The 23,235-nt window shown below is 40.0% G+C and overlaps 1 protein-coding gene across 1 annotated transcript; it reads left to right on the top strand.

Annotated features, from left to right (window-relative positions):
* Positions 1–1,316: 1,316 nt before the first annotated feature.
* PCOLCE2 (procollagen C-endopeptidase enhancer 2) lies at positions 1,317–23,195 on the top strand. Its single transcript, XM_064721634.1, has 9 exons — positions 1,317–1,498; positions 2,309–2,417; positions 9,837–10,092; positions 11,666–11,790; positions 14,593–14,729; positions 15,985–16,139; positions 18,841–18,924; positions 20,880–21,047; positions 22,638–23,195. Exons 1-9 carry the CDS (start codon positions 1,413–1,415, stop codon positions 22,772–22,774), a joined length of 1,257 nt encoding a protein of 418 aa, XP_064577704.1. The 5' UTR covers positions 1,317–1,412; the 3' UTR covers positions 22,775–23,195.
* The last annotated feature ends 40 nt before the right edge of the window (positions 23,196–23,235 follow it).

The raw sequence follows: 23,235 nt of genomic DNA, 5'->3' as shown, positions 1-23,235 counted from the left end.
AGACCAGTCCCTCACACCTGGCTGCCAACACACAACCTGCACTCCTGAAATCCTGGGCCTTGCCAAACCCACACAGCCCCCAGCCTCTGCTGTTCCTTGTCCTCCAGCGCCTCTGTGCACACAGGAACACTGCTGGCGTCTCTTACTCGCCAGCCTCTTGCAGGCTGCCTCCAAAGGTCTGGGACATTCCAACAGCAGCTGCACCTCCTCTCCCACAAAATCCCTCCTGGAAATGTAGCAAGCATGAATCCAGCTTAGTCTACTGCCTCCTTCACCCAGCACTGCGGAAAGCAAAGTACAGCTATCATGACTGCTGAACTGCAGCATCCACTTTCTGTTTAATCCTCACAACATCCTCTCTAATCAAGAGCACTTCTTTAAAGTTTTGGTAGTGAGACCACTCTTCTTCATATTTTGCAGGAATAGGAATGTTAAATGCTCAATAAATGAACTAAAAATAAGAGAATAGGCTTATATTCTGCCTTATATGCAGGAGAATTTCTGTTTAGTTCCTTGAGTATGTTCAATTGGCTGTGCCTGAATGCTTCTACAGACTTATCTCCTTCTCCTGCAAGAGACACATAAGGGAAGAAGTACTTAAAAACAGTAAGAGGAACAAGTTCTTTTTAAAGCAATCCTCAGAACATAAATTATCACTTATCGATATGATAATCTGTATGTCATTGTTCAATAGCACTAACAATGTGGTGTTTTTCAAATGTCATGTTCAATAAGAATACTGTGTTCAAAATAAGAATACTGGCTTAATTTTTCATTTCTTTTCTCAGTCAAACAACTTTGGCCCAAATTCTGTAAAACACCCAAGTATTGAGTTCATCACTGCAGGCTCAGACACAGCCTTTTAAAGAGTATCCTTCACAGCCAGAGTGAAAAGGCTACTAAATGGGTCAGGATTACCCACTGGTAAACAAAACGAAGCATTTCGAGTTTACTTTAGAATTTAAATAAAGAAGAAATTTCAAAGCAGCATTACTATTTCTCAAGCTTTGGCGGAGCTGCAGACGATCGCACCGCCGGTAACACTGAGTTCATTCATGCCCGGGACAAACCCCCGCACTGTGCCACCTGAGGACGGCAGCGGGGCGTCGCGGGGGGCTGCGGGCTCGGCCCGGGCCGGCGGACGGGGGCGCAGAGCGCGCGGGGCCGGGGCTGCCCGGGCCGAGCCCGCAGCCCCCGGGAGGCACCGGGGCGGGGCCGGGCACACCCGGGGCAGCGCCCGCGCCCCGCGCGGCAGAGAGGGCGGCCCTGCCCGGGCCCCTGCCCTGGGGGCGGAGGGCCGCGGAAGCCTTTGCCTCCTCCCCCGGCCCTGGCAGCCACAGGAGGAGCAGGCGGCGGTCGGAGTAGCGGCTCCCTGGCCCCAGCCCTGCCCCAGTCGCCGCTGCCGCGCTGAGATGCCGCCCGCCGTCCCGCCGCTGCTGCCGCTGCTGCTGCCACTGCTGCTGCTGGCGGCGGCGCGTCCCGCCGCCCCCCCGCACAGGTACCCGCTCTCTGGCCCCGCGTCCCCTCCCCTCCCCTCCCTTCGTCCCCCGCAGTCGCGTTCCCACCGTGTTTCAGTGCCCGTGACCGCATCAGGGCAGGAGCATTGCCCACGGAGCCCGGCGCCCTGCGAGAGCAGCCCGGTGCCCGCTAGTCTGTAAACTCTCTAACATACCAGTAGGATAGGGTGAGGCGTGCCGGTGGCTAAAGCTCGGCAGGGCGGTCGCTCACCCTCGTGTGCTCAGCAGTAGCAGAGGTTCCATGCAGGTTTTCCAGAGTTTCTCGCGTGTCCGGAGCCGGCACCAGCACCTGAGCTGAGCCCTGAGCACAGCTGGGCCACAGGGCTCAGCACGGGGTGGGTTGTGCTACTGAGGTACCAAAAAGTACCACAGACTTCCTTGATTAAAACATATAAATTCAAAGCATAGAAAGGAATGAGAATTTTTATATCAATGCTATTTTAACTACTATTATGTGTACTATAAAAAGTTATTGCTAATGACTTTTCAATAATTATTTTTCCATTATAATAGCAATTTGCAGTGATACATCACGTTGGCACACCACTGCTCTTAGGAAGTAAAAAAGGAGGGAGAGATAACAGTCTGTGCTGACCAGAATTAAGGCCTAAGGAGTTAATTTTTTCTACACCTAAGTTCGCACATTAAATTGCACATTCTCTGTCAATAGTGATTTTATGTAAATGATTAAACATATTCCATGTTAGCAATGGCTTTAAATATTTAAGCTGTTGAGACAGTTTGTGCCTCTTATACAAAGAATAAATGAATTTTTTTTCTATTATTCTCAGGCCTACATTTACATGTGGAGGAGTTGTATCTGGAGAGTCAGGGTTTATTGGGAGTGAAGGATTTCCTGGCGTCTACCCACCAAACAGCAAATGTACTTGGAAAATCACCGTAAGAATTTTTAATACCACAAAATCAGTGCTGAAGACAATGAACAGCAATTTGTTGTGAAACTGCGTTTTACATGGGGTAACATATGTGTAATAATGAACTCAGTAACTCAAACTAGCTCAGCTATCTGGGGCTTTTTAGGGTTGATGTAATATGATAATTGTGGCTGAACCCAACTGGCCTTACCTCATATCAGAAGCAAGTTTTCATTGACTTCCCTGATGCACCTCTAATTGTTTTAAATGAACCCACTTAAAAGCAAACATCTCCCCTTCTGTCACTGTGGAAAGCAATAGTGAGTTCTAGCAAAGAAAAGATTTGAGGTGGCGAGTATGAAAAGCAAAATTTCTTGGCAAGAAGGCATATAAAAAAGTTTCAATCAAACCCAAAAAAAATCAGGCAGGTTTGCTTGAAGTGTGCTGCTAGCAGAGTTCTGCCAGCCAGGACATCTGGAGTCTGTCATACAGCAGGATGACAGCAGTAGGGAAGTGCTGTTACATTTATAAATGACTATGTGAAATGGAACCATGTGGTACAATTGATATTTCAATGCTGAAATGAGACTGTAGGGAAGAGATATATTCATGGACAACAGATTCCATGAAACAACTAGGGCTAAATGCATTTGGATATCCTTATCTGGTCTGGAGTCAGAGAAGGGGATGTGAATGAATGATTACTCTTCCTCACATCTGCACAAATTAAACCTACTGAAACTGCCCACCAAATTTCCTCTCTTTTTTAGACACAGTTCACCAAGAACTCTTCTGACATTTGGGCCTACAGAAAAAATAGGACGGCATAAAAAATAAGTTTGTCTGTGTATTGACAGGATCACTAAAGACAAGTTCAGTTGAAAGACTGCATCACAGGCTAGGTGCTGGCAGGAGAATAGGATGTCACAGGATAATTGTTTCCTGCTACTATAGAGATGCTGACGCAGAGCAGGAGACATTGATCTGTTTACAATGTTCAGTTTAAAACAACTCTCGTACCAAATGAGCGCTGTGATTTTAATCGTTTTATCTGAAAGATGTCAGTGAAGCTGCAGAGCTGCTTTCTGCACCTTTCTGTTGTGTTATTTTGGGGCCCAGTTAGAGGTTACCTTTGAGCCGTGTCTGACCTCATCCCAAAGAGGATGTGAAGCATGGTGCATGCCCACAAACTTGATTCCTTGCTGTTGAGGGGCTGAGGTGACAGCAGTCAGCACAGCCCACCTTGCAGTCTGAAGAGCAGATGCAAATTGCATTTGGAATCATACACACATGCCTTAAATAAAAGGGAAAAACATACAAAACTAGTTTACCAGTGTAACTCAGTATTAGATGTTCAAAAGTTCAAAATTTAATCTGGAGGGAGATAATAATTTTGCTTGTAACAGCATGAAGTTTTTACCACTAAAAACTTGGATAACAAATGGAGGCAGCACTAAAGAAGCAATTACTGAATCATGCCATGTATCTGCCCTTCATATATGGGGGGTAGAGGGAGAAGAGAACAAATTATTGTACTTAGAAAGTCCGTACAGAGTGCTTTAATTGCAGACTTTGTGGCTGTTGCTAACAAGATGCCAGCATCCAGGTGAGCCTGGGCACGGTGAGAAGCATTTCTACAGAGCTGTAGCAGAGCTGTGTCTGCACTTGAGCTTTCTTGACCATGGGAGGAACTCAATGGCTTCTGTCATTTCCTGATCACCCTGACTCCCAGTGCTCTGCTGTGCTGCCATTTGACTGCCTCCTGCTTGTCCTTTGTGGTTTGCCCAAAGCCAGAGAAGGGCTGCACAACTGGATAGTCCAGGCTTGCTTGTGCCCTCAGCCCATTTAACGCCTGTTTTGTTAAAAATAATGTTCACTAAGCCAAGCTGATTTCGTCTCCCCATCAACTGTAGAATGCTCTGTGTCTTTTGGGTGTGCAGGAAGGATGCTGGGAAGGCAAGGACTAATAAACCTGCAAGACTAAGCCTGTAGTCTCTTTAAAAAGACCATGGTTTACCATACTGTGGCAAAACGGTACGCTCAAGGGTCTGGTTGGCCTGAATTTATACAACAAAATCCTTTCACCAAATACTGCTGAGGCTCAGAATAGCTTGTAATAGCACCCAAGTAAGTAAGCCAGTTACACTGCCATGAAGAAATACTCTGTAGTTACTGTTAGTCTTCCTCATTTAGCATCTGGTCTTAGAAAGTGACTAAGACATTTGCCTGTCCGTTTTAGCCAAGGGCTGTGAACACCTTTCTGAAAACAGTCTCTTAATGCAGGATCTGACAAGCCTGCAAGACTGATAGAGACGTTGATTTACTTTATGTCTGGGTCATGAGAAGCGTGAAGCTCTTGTTTTCTCAACTACAGAATTTCACCATCTGCACAAGAAATGCAGGATGAAAGGCAGAATGAGACCTAATTCGTTCTTTAGAGGAAAACAGGCTTAGAAAACATTACAGGTAATACAGATAAAGCAATGTAGCATTCAGGTATCATCTGAAATCTTTCCAACTAGTTTGCTAAAGCTGGAAGAGTCTAACTCAATTATGGTTCTGTTATTTCAAGAGACTGGGACTTTTTCAGCTGGCTAAAGAAAACAGCTTCTCTATTCTAAGAGCTCTAAGAAGTGTTCAGCACATGCTTGTGCTTCTATTACTGCCTTGGCAGACTACCCAGCAGCTTTTCACTGGCTTTGCTAAGAAGTCATTTGTACAGCTATTTCCTTTCCTATAGTAATGTATATAGTTTGATCTAAAATATGTCATATACACTTGGTTTTAATACTCTGTAATCCTTCTTGGCCATCACCTCACATAAATGTGTCACACAGTCCGAGAATCTGGACTGCTGTCCTGTGTTTTTCTGGCAGGCTGCTTAGTTCCCATAAAACTCCAACAACTTTATGTGCAACAATAATACTGAAAACTGTCAGAGTTATGTAAGGTTATGTTTTTATAGGTTCAGGAGCTGTGTTCCAGCAGGTTTGCTGACAATAAGCAAAGTTTGAAAAATTTACTTATCAGGGCAGTTGGGAATCTGCCCTGAGGGAGCAGAATATTTTACATAAATTTTTCTATGTTTTAAGCATTCATTTTCCTATGTCATTGAAAAACTGCCCTTCCAGTAGAAAAGACCCTTCCAGGTCTTTACACAGTGGTTGTATAGCTGGAAAAGAAAAAGATGAACAGAATCTAGTGCCTTGTCAGGAAGAACAAGCTAATACAAATTTTTAAAACTGGAGATGGAGATAGACAAGTAACTAGGCAGAAATCATAGTTCTTCCCAGGATGTGACTCCAAATAACTTCTACTTCATTCTCAGAAGAGAGAAATAATACATTTGGCTTGCAGGTAGCTGATGTATTTTTCAACTCTACCTGGGACTGCTATAGCAAAGCATACAATCAGCATTTTTGTATTAAACATATATCAAAATATATTCTTCAACCCATACAGGTTTAAAAGTTAGACAACATATATTTGTGAAAGTTGGCATTTAAGGGGTTTCCTCCCTTCAAAGTAAATAGTCTAAACCATGTAATTTTGACCAAGAGGCTTTGTATTCAGTCAGAATAATAGAAAAACAGCATCACTACTTTAAAGAGAACTGAACTTTGATTAACATTACATGAAATATCTGCAATGAATTATAAACAAAAACCATCTCATGACCTTATTTTGAGGTGTGTTGTATATATGGAATAATCATGTGCTTTTGAAGAGGTTAGTAATTTACACAGATGATTTTAGGGAATTATGCTCTATAAAAACTCTCTCTAAAATTTCTTTAGCCTTCCATAGGAGTAAGGCATTAGTTCAGCATCATAATTTTGAACCTAAAGAAATTCATAGAGTTAAAATAAGAAGGGAAGCAGAGAGTGAGTGTGGGTCAGTGCCCTCTTTGTGACAAGGAAAGGCAGAGGATGAAGTGCCTCTGTTGTTGAAAGATACCAGCTGGATGGATAAAACAAAAATAAGGCACACCCTGCAGAGGAAGCATCACATCATTCTTCCTTTGACTCCTCCCTCTTTTTTTTTCCTTTTCTTTTAAGAGCTGAATTCCTTCCAGTTCTTCCTCTGAGGTATCCCATCGTACTGCATCAGGCTCAGATGTGGCTCAAAGTAAACAATACTGAGTCATGCTGGCCTTTGCTTGCTCCCCCGTGTTTCTCATGGAACAATATTTTAAATGTCCTGGGACAACCATTGGCAGATTTTAGCACATTAGTTCTCAACATTTAAAGAAGAGAAATGGTAGAAATCAAAGAAAAGCACAGTTATGCAAAGATGCCTGTATTTAGCACAAGATTTCTTGGGAGTAGCTGCAAACTGGAACAGCTGCTGCCAGAATGTGGAACCAGCATCCTCTGCATTTCATTGTCATCTACTCAGACCACAAAATTTTAACTGATTTAACATACCGGAACAAATTTGTTATTTTTGTGAATGACAAATATTTTAATAAGCAAGTATATTGTAAAAATAAAAGTAATAGCAGTAAGTAGTGACTGTAATTAAGGGCCTGCCATGTTTCTTTAAATGACTTACCTCTCCAAATTCAGCTAAACATGAGCAAGGATTATTCTGACAACTAAAAACTGCAGCAGGCTCCATGTTAAATGTTTATGACCATGTGGCTGAGTTTTTCCTACACATTTTTTTACAGACTGTCATGAAACAGAAGTCAGTGCATCTATGGGGAACAGTCTTGACCAAGTTCACATAGACTAAACTGACAGAAGCAGAGATTAAAAGCTGCAATGAAATATAATTAGAAAGTACAGTATAGTATAGTGTAGTATGGTATAGTACAGTACAGTACAGTATAGCCAGTGGTGGGGAGAGGAGGAGGAAGCAGAACACTGCACAGAATGGCTGATACCATGAACCAGAAAACCTAAGGCTTGAGTGAATGGCTGACTGCAGCTGGGGCTTGGCTGCTTTGTCATCCTCTCCCTCCTGAGCCAGGGGTCTGTCCCATGCCCTGTTTCCCTCTGTCCCCAAGAGAGTGGCATGCCCAGGGGCAGAGTGAGTGCCTTGGGGCTGGTGTGAGTAGAGCAGTGCTGGGTCAGTGCACTCCTAGAACAAAGCTGTCAGTGAGCACCATCAGCATTACTGAGCACTAACCACTTGGCTAAATCTGAGTGCAGTTCTACAAAAACAGCAAAATGACCTTTTTGTACCCCAGAACCAGCCACCTCTCACATTTCCACTTCCTTCTTTGAACTCTGGGAGACAGCAGGTATATTCAAAGAAGGAATTCAGGCTGAGAAAACAGGGAAAAATCTCCTAAGCATTGATAAAACTGTTTAATGTAATATGCTAGAGCAACTTCTGCTCAGTTTTCAGAAACAGGAGAAGGAAAAGGGGAAATATCTTAAAGACGGGCAAGTTTTAGCCAAAGCTGCAAGACACTGTTGTGGGATATGTTGGACAAACCTAACTGTAGGCATGATAGTTTATTTTAAAACATGATAACCTTTAAAGGTTGCTCCATTTGCATCCTGTCATACCAGTTGTACAAACATGAGAATGACTGTTCCACCCCAAAAGAGCATATGCTATTTTACATACATACTTCTGGAAAAAAGGCTTCTGTCATCTAACTGCCTAAATTTGACTTCATCTAACTAACTTTACTGTCAGCATTTCTGAATTGACTTGTCCAGTCACACAGAGTTTGTAGTATAACCGTAAATAATATTCAGATCTTCTGGCAGGAATACCAAATTCATTTTAGCTCATTTTATGTTAAAATGACCAAGCCTTATTCTCCTTAGGGATTCAGACCAGAAGACAAGTGAATGTGGTAAGAGATTTAGATATGAGAGCAGTGATTCAAGGAATAAATTCAAGATTAGACGGGTTGTGGTTTTGTAGTAGTAGCAGTGATGTGTATCAGCACAGGGGACCTGAATGCATTTTTGAGAGAACTTTGAACTTCAAAGGAAAATTCCCTGAAAGCAGCAGCAGGAAGTGCAGTGGAGCTGGTCAGGAAGTGTGCACAGGGACCCTGGGCAGCTGAGAACAGCTCAAGCAGAAGTCTGTCCTGCTGCAGGATCAATATCAACACTGGGCATAAAAGCAGCCACATGAGAGAGTAACCTGAACACACCTACAGCACATTTTCCAGTACATCTAGAGCTGCTGCCTCTATCAGTATCTTCTGTGGGTTAAAACAGTCACTTTCATTTATAACACTTCCATCTATACTTGACAAGCAATTTTTAACTGTTGAGACTCAATGTTAAAACAGTTTGACAATTTCATATAGGAACAGTTTAGTTTTAGTTTATTTCAAACCAGTGTTTTAAAATGAGTCACTGTTAAGGAATGAAAAAAATTCATGAACTCTTAAATAATGTGGCTTAAATATGAACTTAATGCAGATATATTAAGTGTATGTTTAAAGCAGAAAATTATAGTAGTGTCTCAGTAAAGCAGAACAGCTGCAATTATTCTAATAGCTAACCACTCTACCATGATATGGATTGAATGTACATAATTACACTTGCCTGTCTAGGGTCCCTCTATACTTTAAAATACTGTTTCCCTTCTTCAGTTCTGTTACACAGCATTAAGTGCTTTATTAGAATAGTTTTCACTTCTCAGTATGCTGACTTTTCTCTTAAAAGCTTGTAACTGTATCCCAGGAAATGTTCTTCTCCTGGTAAACGATTATGTTGTCTTAATTTACATCCTTCTCTGTACTCTTGTCTCTTTTGCAATGTCCACGTGCAGACATGTAACAAGATTTGCCCTGACTTATGTTTCCTCAGATGTTTCAGAAAACAAAACTCTCTTCTGTATTGAGGACACCCACTAGTGGTTCTTTTGAATTCTCTGTTTATAGTTTTACATTGTCTTTCCAGATATAATTATTTCACTGCAGCCACTCCAGTAACTAATTATTAGGGTTTTAAAGTGTCAGCCATAAAATTTCCAATTTTATTTATAAATGTGAGATGTATGTCAGTAAATTAAAAAACTCCTTCAAACTATGAAACTTGGTAACACAAATCAGAGAGAGAGGCAATTTCATTTGTTTAAAATGGTAAATTATTTTTTCCATATTTTTTTCATATTAATCTCATCCTCCTCACCTTGCTTAGTGACAGAGAGCTGCATGGCTGATTCTACACTTTCAGCAGAAAATAAGAGAAACACACCAGGCTGAACTGGTTTATAATTAACTGCATGAGCCAGACTAGCAGATACTCTGGATCAGAAACAAGATAATGGCAAGAGATGGCCAGAGCCTTGTACTAAGGATTGGTCCAAGTCGCTTTAGAAACTGCTGTGCCTGGAATGCAGTTGACAAAAAGAGCTCATCTGAGCAGGAGGTGAAGGGTGTGAAAGCAGTCATGCAAACAGTGGATCTGATGGATATGTGGTCACACTTGCAGATGCATGTGTCCCTCCCTCCCTGTCTGTGCAGGTCCCAGAGGGAAAGGTGGTGGTGCTTTCTTTCCGGTACCTGGACCTGGAGAGCGACGCCCTGTGCCGCTATGACTTTGTGGACATCTACAGCGGCCACGGCAGCGGGCAGCGCATCGGCCGGTTCTGTGGCACCGTCAAACCAGGGGCCCTGGTGTCCAGCAGCAATAAAATGTTGGTGCAGATGACTTCAGATGCCAATACTGCTGGGAGTGGATTCATTGCCAAGTTTTCTGCAGCAGAACCAAATGAAAGAGGTAATTCACCATTACATATGTGCTGAAGACAAATATTACTCGGCTCTATCCAGAGCCACATTAATGCTTTTAAAGATTTGGTGCCAGAGATATTAAGGATTGTGCTATTCAACATATTTATTAATTACCTTGCTTAGCAAAAAGCAAAGTGTAACTGTTTAGCCATCTTGGTTCATCACATAGTAAGGAGAAAGGCTGACAGTCTAAGAGTAGTGAGAGAACTGTATATAGTAGTAAACTGGTAATAACTAGCCATTAAAAGGGCAAATGAAATCCAATATAGATAAATGTTGCACATAAGGGGAAAACACCCTAACTTTGTGTACAGTACAGCAGGTTCTGAATTGACTCTTACTGTTTTGGAATGAGATCTTAGGTTTAAAGTAGATAATTTATGAATACAGTAGTTGAGCATCAATTCAGCATCATCCAAAACAAAGCATAAATGTAATAATTTTTAGAAAGAAAATAAAGACCAAACGACAACAACAAAACCCATGCCATTATAAATTCCTAATGCATGTACATCTTGAATAAAGTGTGCCTTTCTGATGTTCCCATCTCAGAACTGAATATGATCAAATTATAGTAAGGAATCAGAGACAACAAGTAAGATAGAGTTAAAAGAGCACCACAAACATAAGATCAACTGCACAGCATGAACTTCTTCATGCTGGAAAAGAGAAAGTCAAAGGGACTGTAGGGAGGGCTATGAAATCATGCCTGGTGGGGAGGAAGTGTGGTGTGGAGGAACATGGACCTTGGTCCATCTCTTGCAACATAAAAACCAGATGAGCAAGTGGCTGCAAAGGAAAGGAGAGGGTGTTTTTTCTCTGTGGCCTGTGAAGCAGTAGAACACTGTACCAGGGGATATTGTGGATTGTCTGTTTCTGTCCTGGTTTAAAACCACTTACAAAAACATCAAAGCAAAATTCATCAGGTATTACTAAACATAAAGGCATTGCCTGGTGCTTGGGAAGAGTATGAACAGTGAGAGGCTGGGAGGTCACAGGAAGGTGGTATTGCCCTAGTTAGTGACTCTTGTACAAGGCTTTTGCTATTGGTATGATACCAGACTGGACAGGTTGTTGGGCAGAGGCAGTGCAGGTGGTGAGTAGTTTATCAGGCCTACCAGTTGTAACCTTGTATTGAACGATACATTAAATAACCTTGCCCGGATATAGTTAATTTAATGAGAAGGTTCATAGTAATACTGTAGATAAGGATTACACACCTGATGGAGTTTTTAATTTGGAACTGAGGGCAGGAGAAATGGAAGAAAAGACCCCTCTCCATCAAGAACACTCCCCAGGCTGCAGTTCCTTTGGAAGTGCATGTTGGCCCCACCATTGCTGCCACGGGCTGTGGGATGGCTCCTCCAGTACCTGCGGCTTCTCCTCCTCCAGCGTTTGCAGGAATGCTTCTCTCTCTCTGTTTTGCTGCCGTTTATTAGCTGTGTTTTCCCAGAGGTGCCCCAGGTGGGGCGGAGGGCTCGGCCGTGTCTGGGCGGGCTGTGGCCGAGGCTCCCTCAGCACGGCCGCCGCCCTCAGGGCCCCGCTGTGCTGCCTTGCAGGGGACCAGTACTGCGGGGGACGGCTGGAGAAACCCTCGGGCTCCTTCCACACGCCCAACTGGCCAGAGCGGGACTATCCCGCGGGTGTCACCTGCTCCTGGCACATCGTGGCCCCGAAGAACCAGGTAAGGCCCTGCTGGCACAGCTCAGCTTCCATTGCCTGCAGGGACCCACGCTGGCCCGGGACACTGCGATGGCACGGCGGGCACAGGCTCGGCCACGCTCCGCCCGTCCCGCCTTCCGCTCCCCCTTCGCCCCAGTGACTCCTGTGCTTCCTCAGCAGGGCCACGCACTGGTGCACTCCCCTAAATGAAACCCATTAAAGCATCTGTGACTGCTGAGGCTTTTAAGCCCAGGAAGGTTTAAACATTATTTTCTTAATTCAAAAAATACCATGCAAATGAAGTCAGGGCATGTGATCATCTCAGCACCAAACGTGATGATGACCATTTAAGTCTAACAATGTTTGAGCATTTACTATTGAGGTACCCAGGTGGAGCTGATTGAATTTAATAAAAGCAGTTTATTCTGTTTTGTATTTTGAAGGCTCCATCGCATAACATGCTTGCTTTATTAGCCAGACGCCATGAGAGCATATGTTGCCACTTCATTAGGAGCTGAGATGTGCCTGCAGACTGAGAGGGCTCTTGTGCCACGCATGGCAAACACAAGTGTGTTCCCTACACTCTAGGGCAAATCTCAATCCTAGCCGCACATTTTCTGGTTGCTGCTGAGCCATCTGCTCTGTATCTTAGCAGGAGGTATACAGTGATTGAATGTTTTGGTTGACAATCACGTTTGGTAGGTTGCTTTTTTTGCCACATTCAGCTTTTAAAATTCATTTACATATAAAGATGACTTTCCTCTTCATCTTCCGCTCATGACTAATCCTTGAAATAAAAAAAGCTGCCCCAGATAAATACATTCTTCTGATCTTTCCTACTTTTGCATTTACCAAGACAGTTCCTCCCTTGAACTGAAGCAATATGTCAGCTTAGTCTTGCCTGTATTCCTTTTTAATGCACGTTCCTTGTTTGCTAGATACAGGCCATTTAACAATCCTATAGATAGGCAGTGATTTTTAAACCCTTATCTGTAAACTGCAGATTACTTTGGTGCTTTCCAAATGTCTCTAGATAAGCCTAAGAACTTTTCCTAAGCTCACAGAGATGATTTGAGAAAGGCTATATCAGCATAAAAATAAGGGCTTTATATCCTGTGCCTTTTGATGATTCTATTCCACAAATCTACCTGTTTCCAAATATATATTATTCATGTACTGCAGCAGTGGTTGTTTGCATGGAAAAAAGCAGCATCTTGACAGTGCCATTTTCCATTAAGTAGTGAATAAGTGTCTCTCTTCAAGTGCACAGAAAAAGCTCCCCAGTCTTCCATTTGCCAGAATTTAGGTGTTATCTCTATTTCCCTTTCATAAGCAAGTGATCAGTAAAACAAGGCACTCTTGTTTTGTTGCTTCAAATACAAACCAATAATTACTTAATTTATTACAGAAGATGAAGGAGCTTCTCCTGATCATGAAGAGCTTCTATTCTATCATGAAATACTTATCAGTGCTATGGAAAAATTTAGCATTTCTATTCCCAGTTGCACTACTTCTTTCTTTACCATGTTTTTTGATCACAAGCATGTTATTCAGATGGGTATTCCATTTAAAGTGCATTTTTTCATCATGATACTGAGGGTTTTGAAACAAGCCTGTTAGTCATCTCTGAAATCAAGTCCCCCAAGGTTACTCATACTTTATGGGAAACAAAATTATGCCCTAAATATCTTAATAGTGCAAAACTATATCCAAGCAAAACTAAGACATCAGGTGATAACAGGCTATCATTACTATGAATGTAGAACAAGATAACTTTTGCTATGTCAGTAATCAAATAAAGTACATGCCATGTACAAATTACTTCTTTTTTTTAATACAATCTTAAAAGATTTAATACCATCTTTGAGTCAGATCTTTATAAAGGTTGATCTACAATCAGCATAAATCAGTCTTGTCGTTCAAGCCTTATTTCTGCTATTTATGGGAAGATGATTTAAATACTGTTGTGCTTCATCTAAAGAAGCAACCTAAATGCATATATTACCTCTGTTTCCATGCAGCAGTTGGGTTGTGTTTCCCTTCCTTGCCCACTTGACTGACAGAGTCATTCTGCAGAACTCCAGAGTAGTAGATTCCATTTCTGTTTTCTTGTACATTTTTTTTTCTTTAAGTAGAAAATTCCATAAATAAAAGTAATTGGAGATAATAGCATAAATACTGAAATACCAGCATGATACTATTTCACATTTATGACTTGTAAAGCCTCAACAATTATGGGAATCTGACATGGAAACACTGTTCCTTTCAGTATTTACTTTCTCTTGGGTTTAGTTTTACTATTTGCTAATTTTCTTTCTATCAACATTTTAATTTCTAATGGTTTTAATTCTGCATCAAGTATACACAGCATTGGCAACCACAGTGATTTAAGCCCTGCTGTTAATGAAGTCAGTGAAATGCCTTGTATCAGCTTTGCCTTTGCTTTTTCTTTAGTGTATCTTGAAAGATGCAATGACATTAAAAGCCCCTTTTCTGTTGCTTACACTTGCTGTAGTTATTTTAAGAGCATTGTAACACCCAACACCTACTAACATTCATTCATAATAATAGCTTTATCAGAAGTTATTGAACTTGCATACATTTGAGAAGAAAACATTTTACAGAATACTAGAGTCATATGCTGAACTATTCGTTGGAGAGGTCATGTGGATTAAAATACTTCACAATTAAGTGGATTAAGGAATTTTCCTTTATTGAAAGAAAAAATAAATAGTACTTTATATGAAGATGTCACTTAATACAAGAACTGTTAATAAATTCTGCATGTCAAATCCTTAATGATTTATTTCCATTTTCCCTTTAGCTAATAGAGCTAAAATTTGAGAAGTTTGATGTGGAAAGAGACAACTACTGCAGATATGACTACGTTTCAGTGTTCAATGGTGGGGAGATCAATGATGCCAAAAGAATTGGGAAGTACTGTGGAGACAGTCCACCAGCGTAAGTAACTTCCTTAGCTGGGAACTTCACTGCCACTGTGGGTCATTTTGCCAACAGCTCTGTCCAAGGCTTCTAAAAGATTTTAATCTTTAAATTAAATGCCATGTTTTGCACCTCCAACAGAACATGTAGAAATTGCTTAGTATCTTGTCTCTCTAGGTTTTCTCTATTTTCTCTCTCTCTCCATGACTAACCCTGGCCCCAGCCCATGTTCTCTGCTGTCCCACAAGCCTCATCAGCCACTGTGTGACAACCCCAGTGCTCCTGATACTGGTGTGGCACCAATAGGAATGGCAGCTGAACATGAACATGATGTGATGTTTGGATTATAGATACTGAAGGACCAGGACCCAGCTGAGCTCTCTGGCCCCTTGGCTCATTCCTCACTCTATCTGACTCACTTTCCTCTCAGCCCTTTTTAAAAAGACAGGATACACAGATTGGGTCAGATCTTTCAAATTTGGCCTTGTAGTCCTGGTGTTCAGGAAGCAGAACAAAGCTCTTGGCAGCTGATAATCAGTGCCCTTCTACATCCACAGGCTGTGTCAATACTGCAGCAAGGAAAGTCTAATCTGGGCACCCACCATGGCAGCTGTAAATCCAGAGAATTCCAGTTAATCAGCCCCTTACTTTTGGTTAAGTCAGACCTGGCCATCAGAGTAAACTGATTTCTGATAATCTGCCAAAAAAAAGGAAAACAATGACAAGTTTTTACTTCAAAGACTTCATTAAGGGTTTCAAAAAAATTCTGGGTAATCAAAATGTAATAATTGACAAAAAGTGAGCCCACAGAAGTAATAACCCAAAACATTTTATTTTTTGCTAGGTTTCTTGAAGAGTTGCAGAGTCCAGTACTTAAGGAATTTTCATAGCCTTTCCTTTTTTACTAAACAAAACCAAATTTTAAAACATCCCATTTACTTACTTCCCCTGTGTACAGAGGATTTCTTCAACGTATTTTCCCACTTTCCTAATCTGACCCCTTCCGTTTCATGGAAGTGAAGTTTGCAATGAAGTCACTGGGAAGAATTGAACAATGCTCATATTGGCATAAACTTCAGGAATCAAGAGTTTCAGGTGATTAGTGGAAATGAGTTTCATCCTCAAAACACCAGTGTGTGACATGCCAGCAAAGAATTGTGTATTTTTCAGTATTAGTCTGGAGTGTTGGGGTTTTTTTAAAGAATGTTATTAATGCTTTTTGGCTTTGACATGTGAAAGAATGGAAATATTTTATTTTGTTTTTCTATTTTAGGCCTATTCTGTCTGAGAAAAATGAGCTGCTCATTCAGTTTTTATCTGATTTAAGCTTAACAGCTGATGGCTTTATTGGCCATTACAAATTTAGACCAAAAAAGTTACCCACAACTACAGCTCTGCCTACAACCACAACAGTCCCTGCTACCTCAAGTAAGTCCTACTGGCTCTATTTCATTCCCTATAAAAATTAATTATTCCAGGACAAGAAGAGAGTTACAGAAATACAAGATAGAAATGATATTAAAAATTCAAGTTTTACAGTTTGTTAGTATTTTAAATGTTGAAGGAATTAATGAAAATTAATATACTCAAGGGAGTACTGGAATATACTCAAGAGACAATGCACTCAAGATTATTAAAGAAAATCTATCCAGGCAAGAGTTTAGTGTAAAAGTAACTTACTCCACCTGAGAGAATTTTCCTGTCTCTTTTCAATTTTGGACAGTTAACTAGCACATTCCATAGAAGGATGGAGAAGCTAATTTCTGTTAAATAAAAATTTTTGAATAGTTTGGGAAGTAGTTTTATTTAAAGGAACTCTTTCTTCTATACAAGTTGATATATAAAAATCTTACTGTGTTTTTCTTCATACAGTTTTTAAGATCAAGCAAAATTGGTATGGAAGCCAATTGAGCCCTCTTCAGGTTCTGTCAAAACCCTGTCAATATGACACTCTCTTAGAATAATTTTTATTTGAAAATATTTAGTGATTGGAACTTAGAGAGAAATATGTCTCACTAAAAGTCAGTCTCCTTTTGTATATGAGACAAGACAACATATATGAAAGATCAGAGCTGGATTTCTCTAAAGGTGTTGCCAAAAATACCTCATTACTGAGATATTGAAGGGATTAATTCTTAGAATTTCTATAACCTGTATGTGAGGCATTTCAGATACAATTATAGCAGAAAACCAAATTATTTATGATGTTTTTGCAAGACATAACCTGATTTGTACTTAAAACACATCACAAATCAGGGCAGCAATGGCTTGTTGGCAGGAAACCAAGAAACTGGTGCTTTAATCTGCTAATGAAGGTATTCAAAATAGATGAAAATAAACATGAAAAAAATGAAACCATAGTGACCTGTAAATCATTCTGATGTGACTCTAACAATAAATAATTCAGCTCTTCTTCACTCTAAAGCACTTGTTAACGACCTTGTTGGTAGAAACACTTGGTCTCAAGTAATGCAGGCTGTCAGTAACCCTGTTCAGGGTTTTGCACAGGCAAGAGAGGTGAAATTTACCAATTAACTCCAAATCAATTTTCATGACAGCATCAGTGTTAGAAAATGAAAACATGCCGCTTCATCTTAGAGAGGGCAACAGAGGCAAAGAGTTCAAAAGACTTGTCAGGCAGACAGAAATAAGAAGTCCTTTCAAGGTGTGATCAGTTTTGCACAGTGTAGGCATTTCTGATCTTCAAAACAAACCACAGCAAACCAAACCTCTACAGTTCAGTTACATTTCTGAGCCATCATTTGCATCCAGAAGTGTCCAGTTCAAAGAGACTCATCTTATTATCTTGCAGATCAGATCTGTTTAAACTTGCACAGAACTCCAGGCATGAATAAAATATTAAACTTTAGTAAGCTCTTATAAGAATTACATCAGTCTTTATGTAACGTACAAATATTAGTAGTTGCAGAAATAAATAAATGCTATAAATAAATTTGTAAAAGTAATGAAGATTAATCCAATACCTGTGGTGAGGTATTTGACTTCCTTATATCATTGGATAAAGTCATGCATTTTCCTGTCAGTGTGCCTACATGTCAAGTTGTAGGCAACTAAACTTGTATTTCAGTTCTTCTCCAGTTCATGTTTTGCTAAAGTATCTTACAAACAATAGACAGCCTCTGCTGACAAGTCATAGCAAAGCTGGTCACCAACCAAAATTTATTAAACTGAAAAAAAAAAAAGAAAGAAAAAAGCACCCTAAAAGGACCAAACAAGATATTTTGTAACACATAATCCTAGTTTTAAATTTAGAAAAAACAGAGCACCTCAGTAAATTTTTGGCAGCTGCCATGATGGCATACACCTGGGACTCATCTACCTGCTGAATTTCCTAACCTGCTACTATGGATGCTAACTTTAAAGAATCAAGAAACATTAAATTCTAAATTTTTGGTGTGCTGTGTGTAGCATTGAGATAGGAAGCACTTGCCAGACCTGTATCATTGACATAGTAACTTGTTCTTTAAAACACTTTTCCTTGTGGGAGGCATTTAACTTTCTAAAGACTCGAATACCAGTAAGAAAGATGCCAAGTGTTTTCAGTTGTTTATAAACAAAGCATTCCATTTCAGAAAGGAAATGTCAATCCCTAATGTTAACTCCAAACCTCAAACATCTTGTTTCAAAATGTCATGAAGAAAAACTATGCAACACTACCTGACATGAAGCTATGTGAAAAATTTGGGAAAAAAGGGTCAGGAATTTGAACTCTGATCCCTTTCATCACAGTGCCATAATTTCCAATAAAAGGCCACCCCCTCCCAGGGAAGTGTTACTGTAACATCCTCTTGTGCTACTCCAGGTGTTCTGCTAGGGCTGTGTGGCAGCAGCAGTGACAGGCTTCAGATGTCACACAAATCTTGAGTGACATCCCGTTCTCTCAGGCTGCTGGAACAGACACAGCTGAGACACCTGAATAGACAATGACTGGAGGTGACAGCAGAGAGAGGAATATTGTTACTGTGGTGCTCATCCCTGAAATGCCAGCTCTAGCTCATGCACACATCAGGATTATTAATCTTTCTTCTCGTCTTTTTTGAACATAGTGCTTATTATTTGTAGCAAATGCTTCATTTCAGTTTCAATTTACTTTTTTCCCTTCAAAAAGCTGTGAAACCTACAGTTGCCCTTTGCCAGCAGAAGTGTAAAAGGAGTGGGACTCTGGAAAGCAATTATTGTTCAAGCAACTTTGGTAAGGAAGCAGTTTCTTTTTATTTATCCATTCTCTACTGTGGTTTTACACTCAAGGAAATTTTCCCAGATGGAGTTCTGGGTTTCCATTAATATATAGGCTAATATTTTTACACCAACTTCTCTATGTATCTGACATCAGTATCTGTGTTTCACTCAGTACATTCTTGGAGATATTCTAAAATAGGCACTGCACAGATATCTGAGACAAACTTAACTTCTCAATCTGAGAAGCAAATGACAATGTAAGACAACCCCAGGATTCACTGATTCAGTTACTGTATTGTCATCTCCATTTTCTGTAACCAGCCAAGACTGTTCCACAACACAGTGTATGTGCTTCCAAAATGCTTTGAAAAGAAATTGGAAGGGATGGAAGCTTCCAAGCACTGCTTTCTGTACACAGACATAAATCAATCAGGAGAAACAGTGTCTGCTGTGCATTAGCATGGCACTGGCACTGCTGATCTGCTCAGTTATGTGTCTGTATTTCCCCGTATTATACTGCAATCTTTTTTTAATCCCCTATAACATGCCTGGCAATTGGATGAGAAAACTCCCTGCCACCACCCTTTTTTCATTTTAAGCTGAGTCCCTCTTACTGCACTGCTAATCCCATGAGATCTGAGGGATCTAGGGCAGGTTTGCCTGATGGTGCCCAGCAGCAGGGGAGCTGTGTCTGTGCCCCTGGGCAGGGAGCACTCAGGGTGCACTCAGGGAGCCCCTCCCAGCCCTGACCACAGCCCCTTCCAACCCTCAGGCTGATCCAACACAACAGAAACAGGTAGGGGAAAAAACCCAAACCATAAATGGTCTCCTCTTACTGGCCACACCCCAGCTTTGTGGCTCATGGTAAATGACACTACATAAAGCTTGTTTTTTTCCTCTAGCATTACAGTAAGAAATCACATTCTTCTCTCCCATCTTCTGTCAAATACTTGACATTTTTCAGTCTTTTCTGTGACAGGAGTGAGAGTAAAAATACTTTATATGCTACTGTGAATAAAAGCATATCCTAAGGTAGGAATAATAAGTCTGTTCATAGAATATTATTTACTTGAAGTTTATTTGCAGAATTTATGATTTTAGAAAATAATAACTATTTTTCTTTCATCATGCATTCCATTTTATTGTTCCTAGAAACACAGTTGCAGTACCCAGCAGTTTAACATCCATAGTTCTTTCTTGATTGACCTGGAACATTCTATTTAATTAAAAGCTCTGCATTAGAGGACGATAATGTGAAAATTTACAAAATGGCAAAATATGCATTATGCAGTTTTGTAAAACAAATCTGGCTGTACATACTTGATAATTGAAGATCGAATTTATCCTAGGATAGAATACCTGATGTAAAAAGATGCCCTGAGAAGAAACCAAATTGTTAATACCAATTACCATTTCCTTTGGATAAATAAAGATGGCTTAACAGTTAATTTAGTCATCCTAGGGAAAAGAAAGTGTCTTGATTTTCATACTGAGAGGTCTTTGGGAGATATGATGGTAACTAGAGATCTGTAAATACATTCAGCTGAAATAAGTAAGTTTGTATTAGGCCTCAGGCAGACCAAAATCTAGTTCTTAGGGCATTAACTATTCCCTGCTACTCAAATGGGAGTGTCAGAGCGCTGGGAGTTCTGATTTTGGCTAGAAGAGTTTCAATTCAATTTCTGCACAATTTGAAAATGACACATTAAAAGTAGTATTAAATTGTACCGTTCAACTGAAATCAGAGAACTGGGCTTGCATGAGACTGACACATTGTAGAACAGTTCCATATTTGGTGCCACCAAAATTTGACAGAAGTGAGTTTGTTATTAGCAGTGATACTCATATTTTTAGTAAGTGTTCCCAGTATTAGGCACTAATATACTTAATAAGTTTTTATGATGCCTCAAAATTTTTGTCTAAAAATAATAAAAATGTACCAAATATATCAAATGTCTTTTCTTCTAGTAATAACTGGAACAGTAATCACAACAGTACCACGGGCTGGCAGTCTGCATGCAACAATATCCATCATTAATGTATATAAGGAGGGGAATTTAGCAATCCAGCAAGCTGGCAAGAATATGAGTGCCAAGATTCTTGTTATGTGTAAGCAGTGTCCTCTCATCAGGAGAGGTAAGTACACAGTAATAACTGCTTTGTGTGTTTATAAAAGATAACAGTTATAAAAACTACTATTAGAAATATGGACACAAAAATCAGTAAAATTACCATGTTTTTTTTTCTATAATCAGCAGTTAGTATTAAAATAAATTTAAAATGACCAGTAATCCAGAGGTTTATTGCATTTTTCTGTTTTTCTGGAAAAACATTAGGCTCACGTGGATCACAGGTGTTTGCAAAACTTTTTTCTTTAAAAGCCTCATGATGCAAGATAAAATCTGATTTTCATCTTTATCTCTCAGATGAAGCTGAGATAGATTTGGTGTTTACTTGTATGTATTTTGGAGCTAGTTTTTATACACAGCTGTTTATAAGGGAAAGACAACAGCCTGCTAAACCTGGAAGAGCAGTATCTTACAGGAAATAGCAGAAAATCAAGTTCCACTCTTGTGGATCTCCTGAATGTATTTATAGTTTCACAGAAATACTCATAGCATTAAGCCCACTTGGTATCTGCAAACAGCCAGTACTACTAAAAGCTACCTTAAGTAATATACAGAGATCAACCAACATAAATTCCAGTTAATTGTGGTAAAGGTGTTAAAAGAAATAGAGCATTTTTTTATTGAAGTAACTAAGTGAAAAATAAATCTGTTTTTAGCTTTGCCTCATAAGTAAACAGGTAGAACACGAGAACATAAACAGAGTCATAGCAGGAAACAGTCAAAGTAATTTAATAAGCATCAAAAAAACCCTGATATCATTCCAGATCCTACCAGTGCTTAAGCATATTAACTCAAAGTGGGCAATAACAAAGTGAAAAATCATGATCAGAAATTAGCTTTTGCCTTTAGTTGTCTGAAAACAGCACACTGGGAGACATAATAATGTCCTTGGTGAAACAAACTGTCTCCTTTTAGGCAGACTTCTGGCTCCAAACCACTTCTATTTCTCATCCTAAATCTCAATGAATTATTTAAGAGCCATTACATAATATCTGAACTTTTCTGTTTATATCCCTGTGGTACCATTCCTTCCAACCCAAGACCTTGCAAATCCCCAACCCTTCTAAGGCATAAAAATACAGAGATCCAATTGAATTGTCCAAAGCCAGGTCTTACCACTCATTAAGTCCACCTTGCCTGAATGCTTCTGTATGTATCTAGAGAATGTTTACATTTCTGAGGAGGGAAAGGGAATGAGAGGATTTAAGAGCATTATTGCTTAAGGGCAGTAACCTATAAGCTGAGCAAATGTGAAAATATTGAAAATTGAGACATATTCCACCCTGGGTGACAGTGGTTAGGTTATCCAGTGTTGATGGGCACTTCTAGTGCCTCTCAGACTTGACAGTCTGTGTTTAAGAGTATCCCCTATATATTTAATTATGTACTAGACACTTAGCTCTGCATCTGCTTGATTTTTACCTTACTAGTTTGTGGTGTAACAAGTATGGCAAAGATGGGTAAGGGAGTAAATGTTGCAGGCGTTGGAAGACATTGGTAACAAACACTGAAATGAACAGAAACCACAGGTCAGGAACTGTACTTACCAAATGATGTCCCAGATTTCTGTCTTGTAATTTCATTCTCTCCTTTCTAGGTTTAAACTACATCATCATGGGCCAGGTAGAAGAAGATGGCAGAGGCAAAGTCTATCCCAACAGCTTTGTCATGAGTTTTAAGACTAAGAACTCAAAGATCTTAAATGCCTTGAAAAACAAAACATGTCAAAATTGAACTCTGCAGTGTTCTATCATCTGTCTTGAACAATCATTTTAACTTAGCCTAAGTCATGGAAATACAAGTGACTGCCAACAGTACAACCATGCTGACCCTTCCTCCTCTCCTGTCCACATAAGCACAGCTGGCTCAAAGTGAAATCCATTCCATGTACCAGATGAGAACAGACCCTCCTAAGGCTGAAAGCCGAAGATTTGCAGCACAGCCATCTGATCTCAAAGAAAAATTCCAATTACTTGGAAGATGTTAATTTATAACTGTCCAATTTTTTAAGGAGTTTTGTACGTAAAATAAGAATTCTAAGTGCAATATTTATAGCAACTCAGTTCAACTCAGCTTTTTTCTCTAAAGTTGTTTTATTACATGGATTTCTGCATTATTATCAGTGCTTAATAAAATATTTTAAGATTAAATCATCCACCAACTAGTTATTAATTATTTATAAAGTGGGGGAGCTA

Source organism: Zonotrichia leucophrys, chromosome 9, assembly GCF_028769735.1.
Source record: "Zonotrichia leucophrys gambelii isolate GWCS_2022_RI chromosome 9, RI_Zleu_2.0, whole genome shotgun sequence".
Classification (NCBI taxonomy): Eukaryota; Metazoa; Chordata; class Aves; order Passeriformes; family Passerellidae; genus Zonotrichia; species Zonotrichia leucophrys.
Note: the sequence above shows the minus strand (reverse complement) of the source record. Positions and strands in the feature narration are given on the sequence as shown.

What these genes read in the sequence shown, in the direction of transcription:
- PCOLCE2 (XM_064721634.1), top strand. Translation starts at nt 1,413, where the DNA reads ATGCCGCCCGCCGTCCCGCCGCTGCTGCCGCTGCTGCTGCCACTGCTG. An exon ending in AGCAGAACCAAATGAAAGAG is followed by an intron (nt 10,093 to 11,665) that starts GTAATTCACCAT and finishes GCTGCCTTGCAG; the next exon opens with GGGACCAGTACTGCGGGGGA. An exon ending in TGTGGAGACAGTCCACCAGC is followed by an intron (nt 14,730 to 15,984) that starts GTAAGTAACTTC and finishes TTTCTATTTTAG; the next exon opens with GCCTATTCTGTCTGAGAAAA.